This window comes from Eutrigla gurnardus (assembly GCF_963514095.1).
Source record: "Eutrigla gurnardus genome assembly, chromosome: 10".
NCBI classification, from domain to species: Eukaryota; Metazoa; Chordata; class Actinopteri; order Perciformes; family Triglidae; genus Eutrigla; species Eutrigla gurnardus.
The window spans coordinates 20,758,627-20,774,466 of NC_139924.1; the positions used below are offsets into that span (position 1 = coordinate 20,758,627).

The window sequence follows — 15,840 nt, forward strand, 5'->3', positions numbered from 1 at the left end:
TTGATACCCATTCACCGAGCATCATATTGGTGAGGCACGGAGACCAAAAGGATATTACAAGACACCACCCAACAACCTGTTCACCCTGCTGCCAAGAGATACAGAAGTATCTGGAGCCGACTTCAGGGCAGCTTCTCTCCTCAGGCCGAGACTCCTCCATTATCTTATGAATGGCACCATGAATACATGTTTCTTTTAAAACACTTACCATTAAGCTGCTTCACTTTCACTGTCATGACTTTCTGCTTACTTTATACTTCTACTCTATGCAAAATGTCAAAAGGTAAATATTGTAGTTTTTCCACACTTCACAAATTAAGAGTTCACATCGAAACGTATGAAATTTATGCTTTAACTAGATTCATATTTGAAAAAACGATGAGACTATGTGAAAGGTCATTAGTGCTAAAACTACTCCTTGCAGTGGGTCTAGTTGTTTTTTAGAGTAATAACGGTGTATTGTCTTTCACAGCTGCTGGTGAGCGCCTGTTTTTCTGTTAAGTGTGTCAGGGTGAGATGCAACATGACCCTCGCTCAAATCTAAAAAGTGTCCCATCTGTTCTCCTGCCAGACAGACTTATCATCTCCAGATTAAAAGGTCTGGAGACGCTCTAGCATCTCCACTGTTGAGTATGACTGAAAGACATTAAAGAGAAGGTCAACATGTACAGATAAAGCATTGTGTATTGATGCTAATTTTACATCTCAAGACTGATCCTTGTGAGACTCAAATCAAGGTTAAGGTCATTTGTGCGTGTTATCGTCTCATTTCCTTGAGGCAGGAAATGTTGACTTGATAGATGTAAGCTAATTCACACTCGTCTGTGAATGTATGAAAAGTAACACACATGTACTTACAGGAGTTCCTTCTATTTGGCAATGAAGCTACTTGCTATTTGCCAGCAGGAAGTATTCACCACATCAACACAACAGAGGTGAATAAATAAACACCAATAAATCGATGTTGCTGCCCTGAGTGGATGCAGTCTCACGACTGATGTCCACAACAAGGAAACTGATCACAGGCGGAAATGCAGCACGGTGGAAAATAACTTTAATAAAACTCCTATGATAACAAAAACCAGCAAAACAATCAAAGCCTGTACATTTGACAATATCCAGTGTCTGAGACTTTTGAAGGCTAGTGGTGCAAAAATACAGCTGCACCACACATAAACCAACAGAGAAAAACCATTATAGACTTCGGCCTGGGCCTTAAGGTTTATATAACAAGATATGGTTCATATACTCAGATATTGCACGAAAGTCAAACACAAGATGCAGATGCTGAGGAGCACCGTATGTCAAAACGAGGAAGTAGCTTTGCATCGCAGTGTAACGTCCCTACTGATAAACCCCGCCCACACCAACCCCCAAACTCCACCCACACCTGCTCGTATAAAAACAAATAAAAGAGAGCGGCACATGTTTTCACATTCAGTTCAGACACAGATAATTAAAAACACAAGACTACTGAACAGTTGCTTTTTGTTTGTTGTTGTCGTTTTTGGTCCGAACATGTTAAAAAGCATCAGTTATTCCTCAGTGAGTTTATTTGTCACGGTTGCGAGCGTGAGTGGGATTGCGCTTTAGAAGGCTGACGTCCTTTTGACTTTAAGACAAGTTGGCTAGTGATAACTCACAGGTGATAACGCTTTTGTCCAATAATGCTCTCGATTTGAAAACGTTGAAAGAAACAATGCATATTGTCATTTCAAAATAAAACAAAAACCTAAAAAATAAAGTGTTTAGTTCATTAAAAGACTATTTGAAATTTTGCATACAAATTCACTGAGATTCAAACAGTGGACCAACGGGTTTAGGGCCTCCTTTTCTCTAACCAATCCTTCTAGGTCATCATTATTTCCCTCGCACCAGTTTTCTCTGTGGACGAGTAAAGTAGTCTGGCACATAGACATCTCATGAAAAATTCTTAAATGGCAAAAAGAAAACTCATAAAAAATACAATCTTCCCGCAGTTTTGAGGCACACTTTGAGGCAGCGGGAGCAAGGGTGTTAAGATGCACTTCCTGTGGGCGTTGTGCACATTATTTTAAGACATGGGGGTCAGACGTTTATGTCTTTTCGATTCTGCCCTTCCGCACCCATCCGTCGTCTCCGTTTCACTTTAAAGCAGTTCTGGGGGCGTGGTCAAACCATGAGGCCCTTCAGCGTCCATACAAGCCCCGTTTTAAGTCCGTCTGACAAAACGAATCCACTCCAAAACTTGATTTTTGTTGTCAGCCCGCTCTGTGAGGACAGCTCATATTTTAGTTTGAGCAGAGTGGATGCTTCAGATCCCTTCCTTTGGCTACGTTCTCCATCAGCTGTTACTGTGCCTGTGCAAAAGTTGCAACACATTTACCCACCATGATTCCACAGAAATGTCACGAGACCATGAACATGGAGTTTTCAGGAGGCACCATGCCAGAGTGATGCAAGGCGAGGGGGGTATAGAAGGGTGCAGGCTAAGCGAACTGTTTCGGAGAGTAGGTGTACTCTGTATGTACAGCGTATTGGGGGTGAATCTGCTAGTGTTTGGAATATTCTGCTAGATTCCCTTTAATTCTGGGTGGCTGTCACCCGTTCTCCTTGGCACACCTTTTCCCTCCCGCACCCTCGCACACTCCTTCGCTGTGTCCTCTTGGCCCCTGACCCCTGGCCTTTGAGGGATCTCAGCTGACCTAGGAGCGGTTGTCTTTGGCCACATTGTGGGCCATCCAGTTGACTTTGGTCGTCCAGCTCTCTCGCAGGGCCTCGTCGAACTTTTGGCGGAACTGCTTCAGCGCCTCCTCGTCTGTCTTACCCAGAGCCAGAGAGTCCTGAGGAGGGAGGCATTGTAGGAAAGGAGGAGTAGTCATATATTTTGCTAGGATACAAATATTCCAATTGCATCACACATTTTTTTTTTTTTGCCAAAAACAATCAAATAATCTTAAATAAGATGATCATTAATCATAAGGTCTCTCTGCATCGATAAAATATAAATAAATACATTGTAAAAATGTATGTTTGTGTCCTGTATTATTCAAAGCAGGCTTTATTTTAGGATAGTGAACTAGACAGGATTTTAAAGTCACTTGATGATAATCACGACTAACCCTATAATTAAACTTCACTCATTAAACTCAGTGTGACAAACAATCACAGTTTGTTTGCCTGTTTCACTGCTGTGTGAGTGTGTGTGTGTTAGTGTGAAATACCTTTAAGTACTGGATGTCTTTGACCGACGTCAGCTCAGGCAGTCCAGCAGTAAGCATGAGGGCAAACAGTGTGATGAAGAGGTTCCCGTTCTTCCTCAAGACCAGATAGGCTTCCTCACAGTACTGACGGAAACTACATGATCAACACAGACACGTACAGAACAGTTACACCTTATTTGTCACAGTGTAAGGAGTCGGAGGGGTCACGCAACATGTTGTTAAAACACATCTGCAGCCAGAGCTCATCCAGGTTGCCCTGACACCGTTTATACGAGGGGACAAACACTTCCTTTATGTTTTAGTGAGCGTTTCAGTGACTTTGTGTCAGCATCGGAGTGCTCATTACAAGCTCAGGACATTCACAATCGTATCTTTGTGTTACAAGAAGCTATGTTGAATCCAGTTATTCTACAAACAGCTCAGTTGTCGGAGTGCAGTCACAAACTGTTCCATGTTTCCAAGTATTAGATTATGTAGTTTTTATAATCTCAGGGGTGCTGAAAACCAAATGCAAACATTCTCTTTAAAACCCAGGCATAAAGGAAAGGCATTCAAGGCTTCTACCTTGAACACACAAGGTCCTCAAATAGAGGTTACCCGGATTCCACCAGAGGATTGCTGCTTTCACAAAATGATTTGTGCACATGTTCTTCTGATCTAGTACACACTGTTCTGACCACCACCACCACGACCAGTAATAAACCACCTCCTTGCTTTGCAGAATGACCTCAAATTCAAGGACCCAACACAGAAGAGTTTGAGACAACTATCAAAGCTTATAACTGTTGCATTACTCAAGGCATGTGGCGCGTGAAACATTGCCGCTATTGTATATTAAAATAACTTAAATTTCCATTCTTGCAAAAAAAATTTTTTTTTAATTCAAGCATGTTCAATGACCTATAGCTATTAATGTCTATTTTCTAAAACGTTCAAGGCATTGCTACTACATAAACAAGAAGGGGCTGTTTCACAATGGATCTGGACTTTGTTACCACACAGGATTTATGTAGACTATTTTTGTACTGTAGTAAGCTACGGAAACAGTTGATGTTACAAAGGACTTGTTGTTTACTCTCCTGCGGTGCAGCAATGAGGGCTGCACGGTGGTGTAGTGTTTAGCACCATCTCACAGCAAGAGGGGCCCGGCTTCAAGTCCCACTTTGTGTTCCTTCTGTGTGTTCTCCCCACATTAGCGTGGGTTCTCTCTGGGTTCTCCGGCTTCCTCCCACAGTCCCAAGACATGCAGGATGGGGATAGGTAAACTGAAGAGTCTAAATTGCCCGTCGGTGTGAATGTGAGTGTGGGTGGTTGTCTCTATGTGTCAACCCTGTGATAGTCTGGTGACCTGTTTACACCGCCTTCGCCCAATGTCAGCTATTACACAGATTACTGTATCACAACAAGGTTCCATCGCTGATCTCTACTTGGTAAACAATGTATGCTTCACTAGAGCCACTTCCTTAAGCTTCTCACACAAGTGCACAGGACACACAAGACTAGATTTAATGTTTTAGATTTGTATTCTTTAATCCTCAAATGGAGGTTAATGAAATTTAAATTTAAATCATCAGACAAACATCATGAATCGTGATGCTTTCCTTTTTTATTATTCTTGAACACACTGTCTCCAGCCTGTATTGGAGTGTGTAAGCCATGACAGTGATAATGTTTGCTAACGACTGACCACTATACAACAGTCAACCACCCCTTCGTCTAGCAAACTGCAGTTCATTTTTAATTAATAACACAGTTATACTGAATTGATATTCCTCAGTGAAACTTGCTGGGAGTCAGTGCCTGAGCTTCTACCGCCAGCTGCTGGTGGGAGAGGGTACTGCACTATCTAATTTGGCAGCCAGAGTGATTATGGTCTTCATACACTCCTCACTTCTGCACTCTTTTTCCACTCTCCCACTAAGAAATACAGAAAATAAATGTAAAACAATAATCAGCAGTGTAGATTTAATCTTCGCCAAGTAAAACATTAATGTCCTGTAAAAATAAAGCGAACCACATCTCTGTCTAATGGATTTCTGATGATAGAAACATTAAGAAAGTTACATTATGTTGGTTACCTCTTATATAGTTAAGAAAGGCATCTAAATCCATCAATCTGATCATACTATTTAATTGGAGTGATAGGCCTTTTAATAGCAGCATAACCAACTCAACTAAATATATGCATAATGTTCCAGTTGAACTGTATTATAAGATAGCAGTTTTAATTTGGCGGACAGAGAGATATAAATGTAGAACAAACCTGGCAAATTTTTCCGTGTATCCAGTCTTGCCCTGCTGTATGACGTGGATGAAGTCGTGTGTGAGGATGAATGGTACGCGCTCCCTCTTGATGCCAAACTTGGACTTGAAGTTGCCCAGGATGTGACCGAAGTCTATGTGGAAGAGCTGACAGAAGAGAAGGCCAATCAGTGAGCATCGGGGAACCAGGAAAGAACTAATGGAGACCGGATCATTTATACAGAAAAAAAGAAAGAAGAGGAAGGTCTGTCCAACCTGTCCGGTGCTGCGGACCATGATGTTGTCACTGTGGCGGTCTCCGATGCCCAGGACGTAGGTGGCTACACAGTAGCCTGCACATGACAGAGTGAACTCCTCGATGGCTCGTTCAAGAGCATCACTGTAGAAACAAAATATACACCGGATACTTTTGTTTTCTGCATTCTCTTCCAAGCAAGAGGCCATTTTCAATGTGTTGTAATTGACTGGAAAACTGTTTTCCAGGACATCCCTGAATAAGCAGGCAGCATCTTACCCAGTGTTCCTCTCTTTGAGCCAGTTAAGCAACGCGTCCTTGTTGAAGGCGGCAGCTGCTGCCACGTTGCTGCTGGTCAGCTGGATGTTGGCAATCGTGTCTGCCGATGAGACTACCTCGATGAGCCCTGCCCGGTCACCTGTCGCTAGGCAACCATACGGTACGATTCTGGATGTGTAGAGATGGAAGCAAAGGGCTTAATGAAATACACTGGAACACTGGGAACAAATCCATCCTGGAGTATTTGACCCCTTTTGATATATACACTACACATAATAATAAAACCTCTTTTCAGGATCATATTATTGGCACAATCTTTTGTTTGAGAGGAAAATCGGTAAGCCATCACAACTAACCATTTTGTTTACGCTTGAAATATGAACCTACTGTAATAAATATCTCATGTAGTAGTAACAATACCTGATTTTTATTATATTTATTTCAACATATGAATGTTGAAATAGGAGGCCAAACGCTGTATCTTACTCGACTTGATCTTCGCAGTTTAAATACGTTCAAATAAAGCAAAATGACTACAGACAGCCGCCAACTAAATTATGTGTGGTAAAATGCATCAGTAAGAAATCCCAGAACTCACATCCACCACGTCACAGTGGCTTCATTACATTTTCCCTCCGTCCTTTCACAATGTCCCATCACTGTTCGCACTCTGAACCCCTGTCCCTGTAATCTGAAACACCGTCTCGTGCTCAACTGTCAAAACAACCCCCTCGGACGCTCGGCTCCAGATGTGTCAGTGTATGACGAATGGAGGGGTTTGTAAATGTGCGAAAGTGTGGATTTGATTAGGATGTAATGCAGATATGGTGTGTGTGTGTGTGTGTGTGTGCGGATGTCTAGGGTGTAAAAGGGTTTGAGGTCAAACTAGCATGGGGTAATTCATGTCTCCTCTCCTCTGCAGCATGCCACTAGAAGTTCCCCTTCCCTACAGAGAGCAGGAACAAACAAGCTCCACAAAGTCTGTATGTTTTAACACACGCATAAAACTCACCTGAGGTCCAGATTAGCCTCCTTCCATAGCAGATCCATTAACCTCAAAATCTGGAGGGTCAACATGTCTTGTCTAAGGTCTAGGAAAAGTTCAAAAGAAAATAGTATAGAATAGTATTTACTTGAAAGACAGAAATTGATTTCAATCCCTCATCATCATGACCCTGTAGTATCTCTACCCCCCTCCCCCCCACCTACTTCCCAAACCTCCCATCTCTGATTCCTCTTACCGTCTCCATTCTTGAAGATTATTCCCAGGGTTTCTCCCCCCAGCAGCTTGTTGTTGTAAACAATCCAGAGTGGCTTCATCTTAGAGTCCATGTACCGACACCTCTCCACACTGATGGGATAATGAGAGAGAGAGAGAGAGATGGGGAATGATGCATCGGGATATAGAGGAGAAAACATTCAAGCGACTCTGAAATGGTCTTACTTGATGCCAGACAGCAGCACACTGGGGTTTAGAGGGGAGTGAAGGTCTGACAGAGTCTCTGAGTAGCCACTCTGCCTCAGACAAGTCATCATGGCCTCCTTGGTCAACATTGCCTCCTTGGTCTTACTCCGAGCGTTCTTGATGGTTCCCAGCTTAATTAGCTCGTTCACTGACTTTAACTTACTCAGGGCTTCCACCTGTTACAGTCAAAACAAGGAACAGGTCACAAAACAGTAATATAACACATTTTTTATTTAATGCCACCGTTCGTGGCACTCAAGGTCATCTTATATCAACATCAGTAATAATAAGCAGTAATAAAACGTCCAAAATAGCACATATAATAAGTTGTGAATGCTGTGTTGATTTCACAGAAGGACTCATCCCGGTTGGAGATAACTGAGCTCATTCTCTTTAAACAGACTATGTCAGCATTGTACATGCTCTTTCAAACAGGAAAGTGGCCAAAGAAATGATGAGGAAGTAGGAGGGAGCGCCACACCAGCGCCTGTCAGCATCAACACCGTAGAGGTCAAAGGTTAGAGGGCAGGAGGGTGACCCTGCTGTTGCTGCGACGGGCTAAAAATACCGTAAATCTCCTCCTGCCAAGGTGGACAATAGACTATAGCTATTCTGGTTCTTGTGTAAGGACTAGACGAGTTAGAGTCTGAGGCACAGCTATGGAACTGAGGAATGGGATGTAACCTCTAGAAGCTAGAGGCAAGTGTGTGTGTGTGTGTGTGTGTGTGTGAGAGGGTGACCTACCTGTTTCTTCAGAACCTCAATATGAGGGATGCTGCCTCGACAGTACGCTTCCAGGATGAGGGCAAACTGGACTGAAACAGCATGCATGTGGATCTCTGACCTGTAGAGGGCAGCAGAACAGCCACGGTCAAAATAGAACCCTCTCGACTGTAGCCCTTTTTCCACAAACATCATCTCTTTCATCACTTTCTTTCTAATTCACAGCTGCGTATGTGCAGTCCGTACACACCGTAGGTGCCAGAAAAGAAAGTGTCCTATCTTGCGGTTCCCCTGGGCACGCTCCAGCAGGAAGTGGGTGAGGGCGCAGTCGTAGTAGGGCTCGTAACGCAACACCTGCACCAGCTGTAGTAAGTACTGCGATAGCTCCTCATCACTGGGGAGGAGAGAGGAGGAAGGGAAGACGTGTGAGGAGATTTTCTAAAAAGCTGTTTACTAGTTTATACCATTCTTTCATTTTTAAATGTATAGTTGGATTTTTAAGAGACAACGCACTGCACCGATCAACTGACAGTAATTCATCGATACAATTTATAATCAAGAAACAAGGACATAGAATTGTATTGAATGTATTATATAAAATGGATGTGTGGGTGGAAACATGCGTTTACCTCATATCACGCAGACAACCCACAGCATATTCTCTGACATACTGGTCAGGGTAGTTGAAATCCAGAAGCTCCAGAGCGTCTCTGGGACTCAGTTTGGGCCAGACCTGAAGCAGCACTTGGAGCTGAGACACACACACACACACACACACACACACGCACACACACGCACACACACGCACACACACACAAGCACACACGCACACACACAAGCACACACACACACACACAAGCACACACACACACACACAAGCACACACACACACACACAAGCACACACACACACACACACACACACACACACACACACACACACACACACACACACACACACACACACACACACACACACACACACACACACACACACACACACGACACACAAGCACACACACAAACACAAGCACACAGTTAAATAGTTTCATGGTGGTCATTATATTTTAAAGGAGTCATCACCTGGTTTTATACGTATCCAGCCCCCCTTGGATCGCTTTGGATCAATTCGTAAAACTTATTAGAAAAAAAAAAAAAAATTTTAATCAAACATTGAGCTTGTTCTGACCCTTTTTCGTACCGCGATTTTATCACGCGAGATTACGCGCGAGGTTTTGACTGGTCCGGATGTGCATTGTATAATATGTAATGAGGCGCGCGTTGATTCGCCGCAGGAAGGACAGAGCCGGGGGGGCTTGCCTGCATGCAGACTCCAAAACATAATGGCGGCGCTTCGGCGATTTCAGGTAGCGGACGGGGCGGGGTTGGGTGGTGAAAGAGGGGTGGGCTTATGCAAGTAGCCGCCACGGTGACGTCACCGAAGGCGCAGAATCAAAATCTCGTGCTTTAGGAATGCACACCCTTGTGTGCTATTCCTGTTCGGAAAAAGAGCAGAAGCGAAAAAACGGCGCCACTTTCAAACTCCAGCCTTTCAGGCAAGTTTCAACTGAGGTCAAACACAGATATGCATGTTTTAACAAGAGAAATTGCGATTTCCGGGTGATGACTCCTTTAAAGGACAAATAAACCACAACAACACTTCTGCACAACCCTGCATGAAGGTGCAGCATTTCGAATGGCCTGCCAACTCTGCGGATCTCACTAAGGAAGTCCGATATCAGCACTTCGCTTTCAAATAAGTGATGATTCAGCGTCTTTTAAAATTCACCAGATATGAAGCAAATAATTTCATCTAATTTTTCTCTCTCTTCAAGGAGCAGAAACATTTAATTTTATTTAAACTCACAAGTGCTTTCCTCATACAGATAATGTAGCATCCAAAGTACAGATATGAATCGAATGTGTTTTTACGCTTGTAACAAACAATGTTAAAAACCAGGAAAGTACTTTTACTTGTGCAAGCATAAACAAGTGGACACGATAGCGAACCTGGGCCATGTCCTCATGTTTGCTCCACTTGACGGAGAGTAGCAGCTTGGGCAGCGACTGAGGGAAATTCTCTCTGCAGTCGTGGCGTAGTGTCCAGATCAAGTCCTTCTCGTTTTCACAGAGTTGAGAGAGTGGGTCACGCTCCATGATCTCCTTCAGCTCTATGTGGAACTTCTTACCTCCACGGCCCTGAGAGAAACGATAAGGAAGAATGGTTGGTTGGGGAGTTAGAGAAAAAGGGTGAGAGGAGGGAAACTGGGAAGAGGAGCAGTGAAGAGCAGTGACTAGAAATAACCACAAGATGGCAGGAGTGCATCAAAGCATCTAGCAATGTCTCCACCGCCTTGAATGCAACTCATCACAATCCACAAACCAAGGTCTAACATAGTCACCATGTAAACGTGTGACGTCTTATTCAAAAGGGGACACAAATGCTTCAAACGGACGGATAATATCTTGCTAAAATTAAAAACAGATGGCAGGTTGAACTTTCTTCGCAGAGGAGTCATATTAGACGAGCTGTTACTGCGTGGATCTGAAAACAAATGCACAAATGAACACACAGTAAAAATAAACAGAGTTGTAGACGGTGCTAACCCGTCCCTTTCACACAATCCTCACATTAAAAGGGGTGCGTTCAGGCATGCCCTCTACATCACACAGGGTTACGCAACTGGCAGTCACACGCCCAGGAGGGGGTTTTCAGTTGAGGGGCGGTGAGACAGGAAAACATACAAGTAATCAGATTAGAGTCTCTAGTTCTGAAGGGGCCTGAAATATTTTTGCAGCTACACCCTGCAAAGTGATAACAATGGGTTTCCAGGGAAACTAGCAGTGCAAGATTAGACTATAGCGATTCTCTCTCTACATTCACTCACCATGGGTACGCAGTCACTTGCTCCAGCAATCTCTGCAGCTTTTTCCAGTATCTGCAAAAAGGTAAGCGAGCGCCGTATGAGTGACCGCACACACACACACACACACACACACACACACACACACACACACACACACACACACACACACACACACACACACACACACACACACACACACACACACACACACACACACACACACACACACACACACACACACACACTGATACAGTGCATTAGGCAGGCCGAGCGCGTCATGATCCTCTCATGCTAACAGCCACCACTTTATCAGAGTCACGAGGTACCATTATAAAGAGCACTAAGGCACTGCAGTGACAAATTCAACTGTAGACAAGTCTTTAAAAAAAAAAGGTCTCATCCTCCATCTGACAGCTGTCTGACCTTGTCGAAGGGGGGGAAGATGACGGAGTGTGACGAGTACTCGGGGAAGTGGATGTGCAGTGCTGTAGCGTTCTCAGTGTACGGGTTGGTCTGAATGGTTCCTATGGGGTTCAGCATCTCTTCAAGTTCATCTGCGTGAGACACAAATATACATGAAATCCCACGTGGCAATCACTGGAGAAGTTAAGTTTACCCGAGTTTAACTGTATTAGCAGTAGGGATGGGCATGAGATATAGACTTGGACCTCAGGATATGTTCGATGTAGAGAGTAATAACTTAAATGTAACGTGCGTAACTTGCGTATCATAGAGCAACTAGTTGATGATTACAGACAGATAACAGGCAGTCTGTTACCACCTCATTTGTTAGCAGTGTTAACATGCTGTTGTTATGCCTTCAGGGCAGAGAAGTCTAGCCTGCTCATCACAAAAATGCTAACTGGAGATATGCTCTGCTTAAGCTTTATGAAAGTAGCGGGCTTCTGCAAGCTGATGCCGTTTGTTGAGCCTGAGCAAAAGCTACCATCATGACGATCAACAACTACAAGAGTGGAGAAGGCGTATTAAGAAAGGGGGTGATCTGCAAAGGTGCCGACAAATTAGGAAATGACTTAAAATGCCCTCTAATTAGAGGATATAATGGCTATACCAGGAAAGGAAGACCAGCAGTGCAGGATGATGTCTCCGGTCTTCAGCTGGCCTTTATAGTCAAACACCATAGTGTTGACCCAAGCTATGGGGTAGTGCTGGATCACACAGACAGGAAAAAAAGTTAAATGAATCATTCATCAATGATATAATAATGATGATGTACATTACTTTTCAGGCTTTTATGTCACCCATTCAAGCCTGTTTCTTACCACTTTCCCTGCCTTGCGAATGGTCTGGTACTTGTTTATGTGAGCATTTTTGGTGGACTTCTGCTTCTTGACCTTGTCCATGACGGCATAGATGGCAAAGCAGAGGCGGGTCATGCGTGGCAGGTCGCAGACGGAGAGGTCAAACTCCAGCGTGCTGTCTTTCCACGTGTGGTCTGAGCGGCCGCAGCTCTCGCTGCTCACCGCCGGCTTGCACAGCAGCTCCGTGCCGTGGAAGAGCCCCGCCCTCACCTGGACCTGGTTGGGTGGGAGGGGTTGATGCGGAAATGTGTCATATTTAGTCAGAAGCCAGCCTGCTTCAACTCTGTTTTGCAACATGCAGATTAAAAATCTTTCGTGACATCTTTACAGTAAGGGACGGTTTTAGTCGCGTAAGAAAAACAGTCAAACTGCAGGTATTGTGTGTGCAGGGACGTTAACAGGAATAGAAATGACTGTTACCAGTTTACCTTTGCAGTCTCCTCCGCGTTCACCTTGCTGCCATTCACTAGGACTATCTTAAATGGGCTAGACACATCCCACACACACGTCTGTACTTGCTGCAGAGGGAAGGTGAGAAGAGAAACTTGCGATGAGTGAGCAGCATTAGCATAATGCACTGTGAAAATATGTACTCCACAACACAGGGCTTCTTCATACCCACCAGTTCAAAGCACACACACACACACACACACACACACACACACACACATTCACACAAACAAACAATGTGGGAGGTCAGGAAGGTCATTCTGATGTCAAGCCAAGTGGATTTGCGAGGGTCAGCAGTCAGCAGGAAAAACATCATCACATGACACCTAGTCCATGAACATGACTAACAAGCACACTTCCTGCTGTTTGCCGCCTCCGTCTCCGTCGGTGGATGTGTGTGTTGATCTGTTTTAATGTTTGTGTGAGAAGGATGGTGTGTGCAATTTGTCAGATAAGGGACTAGATTTGTCCCTGCCCCTTCTATAAAAAGGCAGCAAAACAAGAGCTGGGTGTACTATAGCCTCACAAAAACACCCTGTCCAACAGCATCCAATAACAGATTCCTTTCTTGAAAATGAATCTCACTTCCTGTCGCAGCTTATTACAGTCTGACCATAATCTCGGATGGCTTCTCCCACCTCTAACCTGCCTCCATTGCATTGCATTATTTTTTTGTAAAGCACGCTTTAAAAAGTTACAAAGTGCTCAACAACCGGTATCATACAGCATGATACACAAGTTGTGACACTTCAGAATGATTCGACTAATATCTTCCTGTGAGTAAAATAATGAGGAAGTAGGTGTCTGCTTTTACTGTAAACTAATCAAGAAATGATGAGCACAAACCGTAAAAGAAAGAACAGAAAGGAAACTAATGGAAAACACAAAACTCAAGAAAAGACCAGGACCAGACAGTGAACACACTGGAATAAAGACAACTTGTTGACGGCACAGAAAACATCACATACGTAGATTTCCTTTGAATGACAATGGGAGGGAATTATTATTATCATTAGATATATTTCCATAGAGTCTTAGAATATAGGCGGTTCAGGCCGTAACAAGTTTCTGTTGCAGTTTTCTAACTTGAAGTCAAAATTATTTTAAACATACTTCTGTCTCGAGGCTAGACTCTGCTTGCCTTCAATCTGCTCCACCATTTGTGTTTGTTTCAGGCGAGCTCCCTCTCTTCTTTTTTGTTCAAGTTCATGGAACTTTTTTTCTTTTGCTGCATAGAGGCGGGGACACCTTGTCATCGTTTTCCCTCCTTTCTTTGGAAGCTCAACAGATACAGCCTATCATTCGCATGTGGGGCTTCTTTTAAACCGTCATAGAGAGAGCGTTTTCTATACTGCCGTTTTGTAAGCTCACAAACTTAACTCTATTATATGTATCACATATAAACACAACAGGTTAACAGCTGAAATGGCATATTAGTACTCGCACCTGTGATATTTATATTTATAGTTACACATCACTGGGCTTCGACAATCACCATGACGTCAGGCAATTACTCTCACTAACAAAGTCTAATTAAATTCAACCTGACATTTAGAATGTGGATGCACACACACATCGAGGAGTGATGTCACCGTGCACCTGGCTGCCGCGGCAGCTGGAGCGTGGAGCTAACGCCGTCAACGCCGTCGAATGCTGGCAGGGCAGTGCAGGCTTGCTCTAACGCACTCAGAACGCTGGCTCATAAAAGGGAGGGGACAGCTGCCAAGCACATGTTTTCTAGGTAAACCTCCACACCTGCCTCCCTCAGTGCAGGTGAGTCAATCATCTGTGGAGCTTTTACTATTTGGTAAAGTGAGAACACCTACTCAGCAAACAGTAGCAGATTGTGAGTAATTGTTATCAACTGAACATTTTCATATATGGGCATCACGCTCTCAGTTTTAGTCCTAATGATGCCAAAAAGCCACTGGTCAAATTTGTACACTTAAGTCACATTCATCCGTGACCATGACAATGAATTCAACCTCATTCATTGATAATCACTAGAATAAGAAAGACTGCCAACAAAGCGCAAATGACAAATCTCCACCAGATCACAGAAGTGAGAAGTACACTCATTCACACCGTCACATGCATTACTGGACTAACCGTGGGAACCCTTCTCTTGGGAGGTAGTGGTAAAGGTGGGTTGGAGGACTTGCGGCAGACTACGGCTCCGATGGCGGATATTTCCTTGTCAAACATGACTTTGACGGTGCTGGTGTGGACCAGGGTGAGGTGCGGGGAATCCTTGGCTTGTATGCATGAGCGGATGTACTGCAAACAAGGCAGAACAGGAAATCATTTTAGCTATGTCCATATTTGAGCTTGTTCATGACACGCGTCTGTAAGTAAAGGCCTCCTGGTGTTGAAACCCAAGACTAACAGTACACTATACTTGCAATGAGACAAGAACACAACAGGAAATATGTTATTCTCATCATGTTAACCATGTGCTCTCTCCAAGATCAGAATTCAACTCCTCAATTCCTTTTTGTATGCGAATGTTAATATGTCCATATAATTATGTTTTGCGGCCCTGCGATAGACTGGCGTCCTGTCCAGGGTGTACCCTGCCTTCGCCCAATGACAGCTGGGATTGGCTCCAGCCCCCCCGTGACCCTAAATACAGGATAAGCGGTAGAAAATGGATGGATGGATGGATGGAATTATGTTTTGCTTGCCAGGATGCTAGTTTATGCTTCCTGCTGCTTTTTATGATCGGTGCCTTCTTTGTGTGTTGTCCTTAAGTAAATAGGCTTTAGGCTTGTAACAATATCCATCCGTTATCCATTACCGCTTGTCCTGAATTAGTTAGCTAAGGCGTACAGTAGTTGCCAGGAAGGTGTTCCTGACGGAAAGGTTCCGACCAAAGTGGATTCTAAAAACATTTTAGTGTGAGAATGTTTATATTTACTTGATTATGGAGAGAAAGAAACAGTCTCCCATTGGAGTAAATAGACTCAGGACCTGCTGCTAACCTCCTACGTAGCAGGAAACTGACTCTCAGTGGGGTGTCCCTGTTCTGAACCATC

The 15,840-nt window shown here is 43.9% G+C and overlaps 1 protein-coding gene across 2 annotated transcripts in view; it reads right to left on the reverse strand.

The window, feature by feature from the left end:
* Positions 1–1,037: 1,037 nt before the first annotated feature.
* The window catches only part of pik3cb (phosphatidylinositol-4,5-bisphosphate 3-kinase, catalytic subunit beta), a 44,585-nt gene continuing 29,782 nt past the window's right edge, over positions 1,038–15,840 (reverse strand). For both annotated transcript variants that reach the window (XM_084020119.1, XM_084020118.1), the window contains 18 exons: positions 14,915–15,082; positions 12,784–12,873; positions 12,317–12,571; positions 12,106–12,202; positions 11,457–11,587; positions 11,055–11,105; positions 10,177–10,365; positions 8,797–8,918; positions 8,418–8,561; positions 8,189–8,288; positions 7,424–7,620; positions 7,221–7,330; positions 6,992–7,070; positions 5,980–6,147; positions 5,721–5,844; positions 5,467–5,612; positions 3,204–3,336; positions 1,038–2,822 (listed from right to left, as the gene is read on the reverse strand). In XM_084020119.1, coding sequence (XP_083876245.1) covers positions 2,685–2,822; positions 3,204–3,336; positions 5,467–5,612; positions 5,721–5,844; positions 5,980–6,147; positions 6,992–7,070; positions 7,221–7,330; positions 7,424–7,620; positions 8,189–8,288; positions 8,418–8,561; positions 8,797–8,918; positions 10,177–10,365; positions 11,055–11,105; positions 11,457–11,587; positions 12,106–12,202; positions 12,317–12,571; positions 12,784–12,873; positions 14,915–15,082 — 2,442 coding nt within the window. In that variant the 3' untranslated portion in view covers positions 1,038–2,684. The remainder of the gene's footprint in view (positions 2,823–3,203; positions 3,337–5,466; positions 5,613–5,720; positions 5,845–5,979; positions 6,148–6,991; positions 7,071–7,220; positions 7,331–7,423; positions 7,621–8,188; positions 8,289–8,417; positions 8,562–8,796; positions 8,919–10,176; positions 10,366–11,054; positions 11,106–11,456; positions 11,588–12,105; positions 12,203–12,316; positions 12,572–12,783; positions 12,874–14,914; positions 15,083–15,840) is intronic.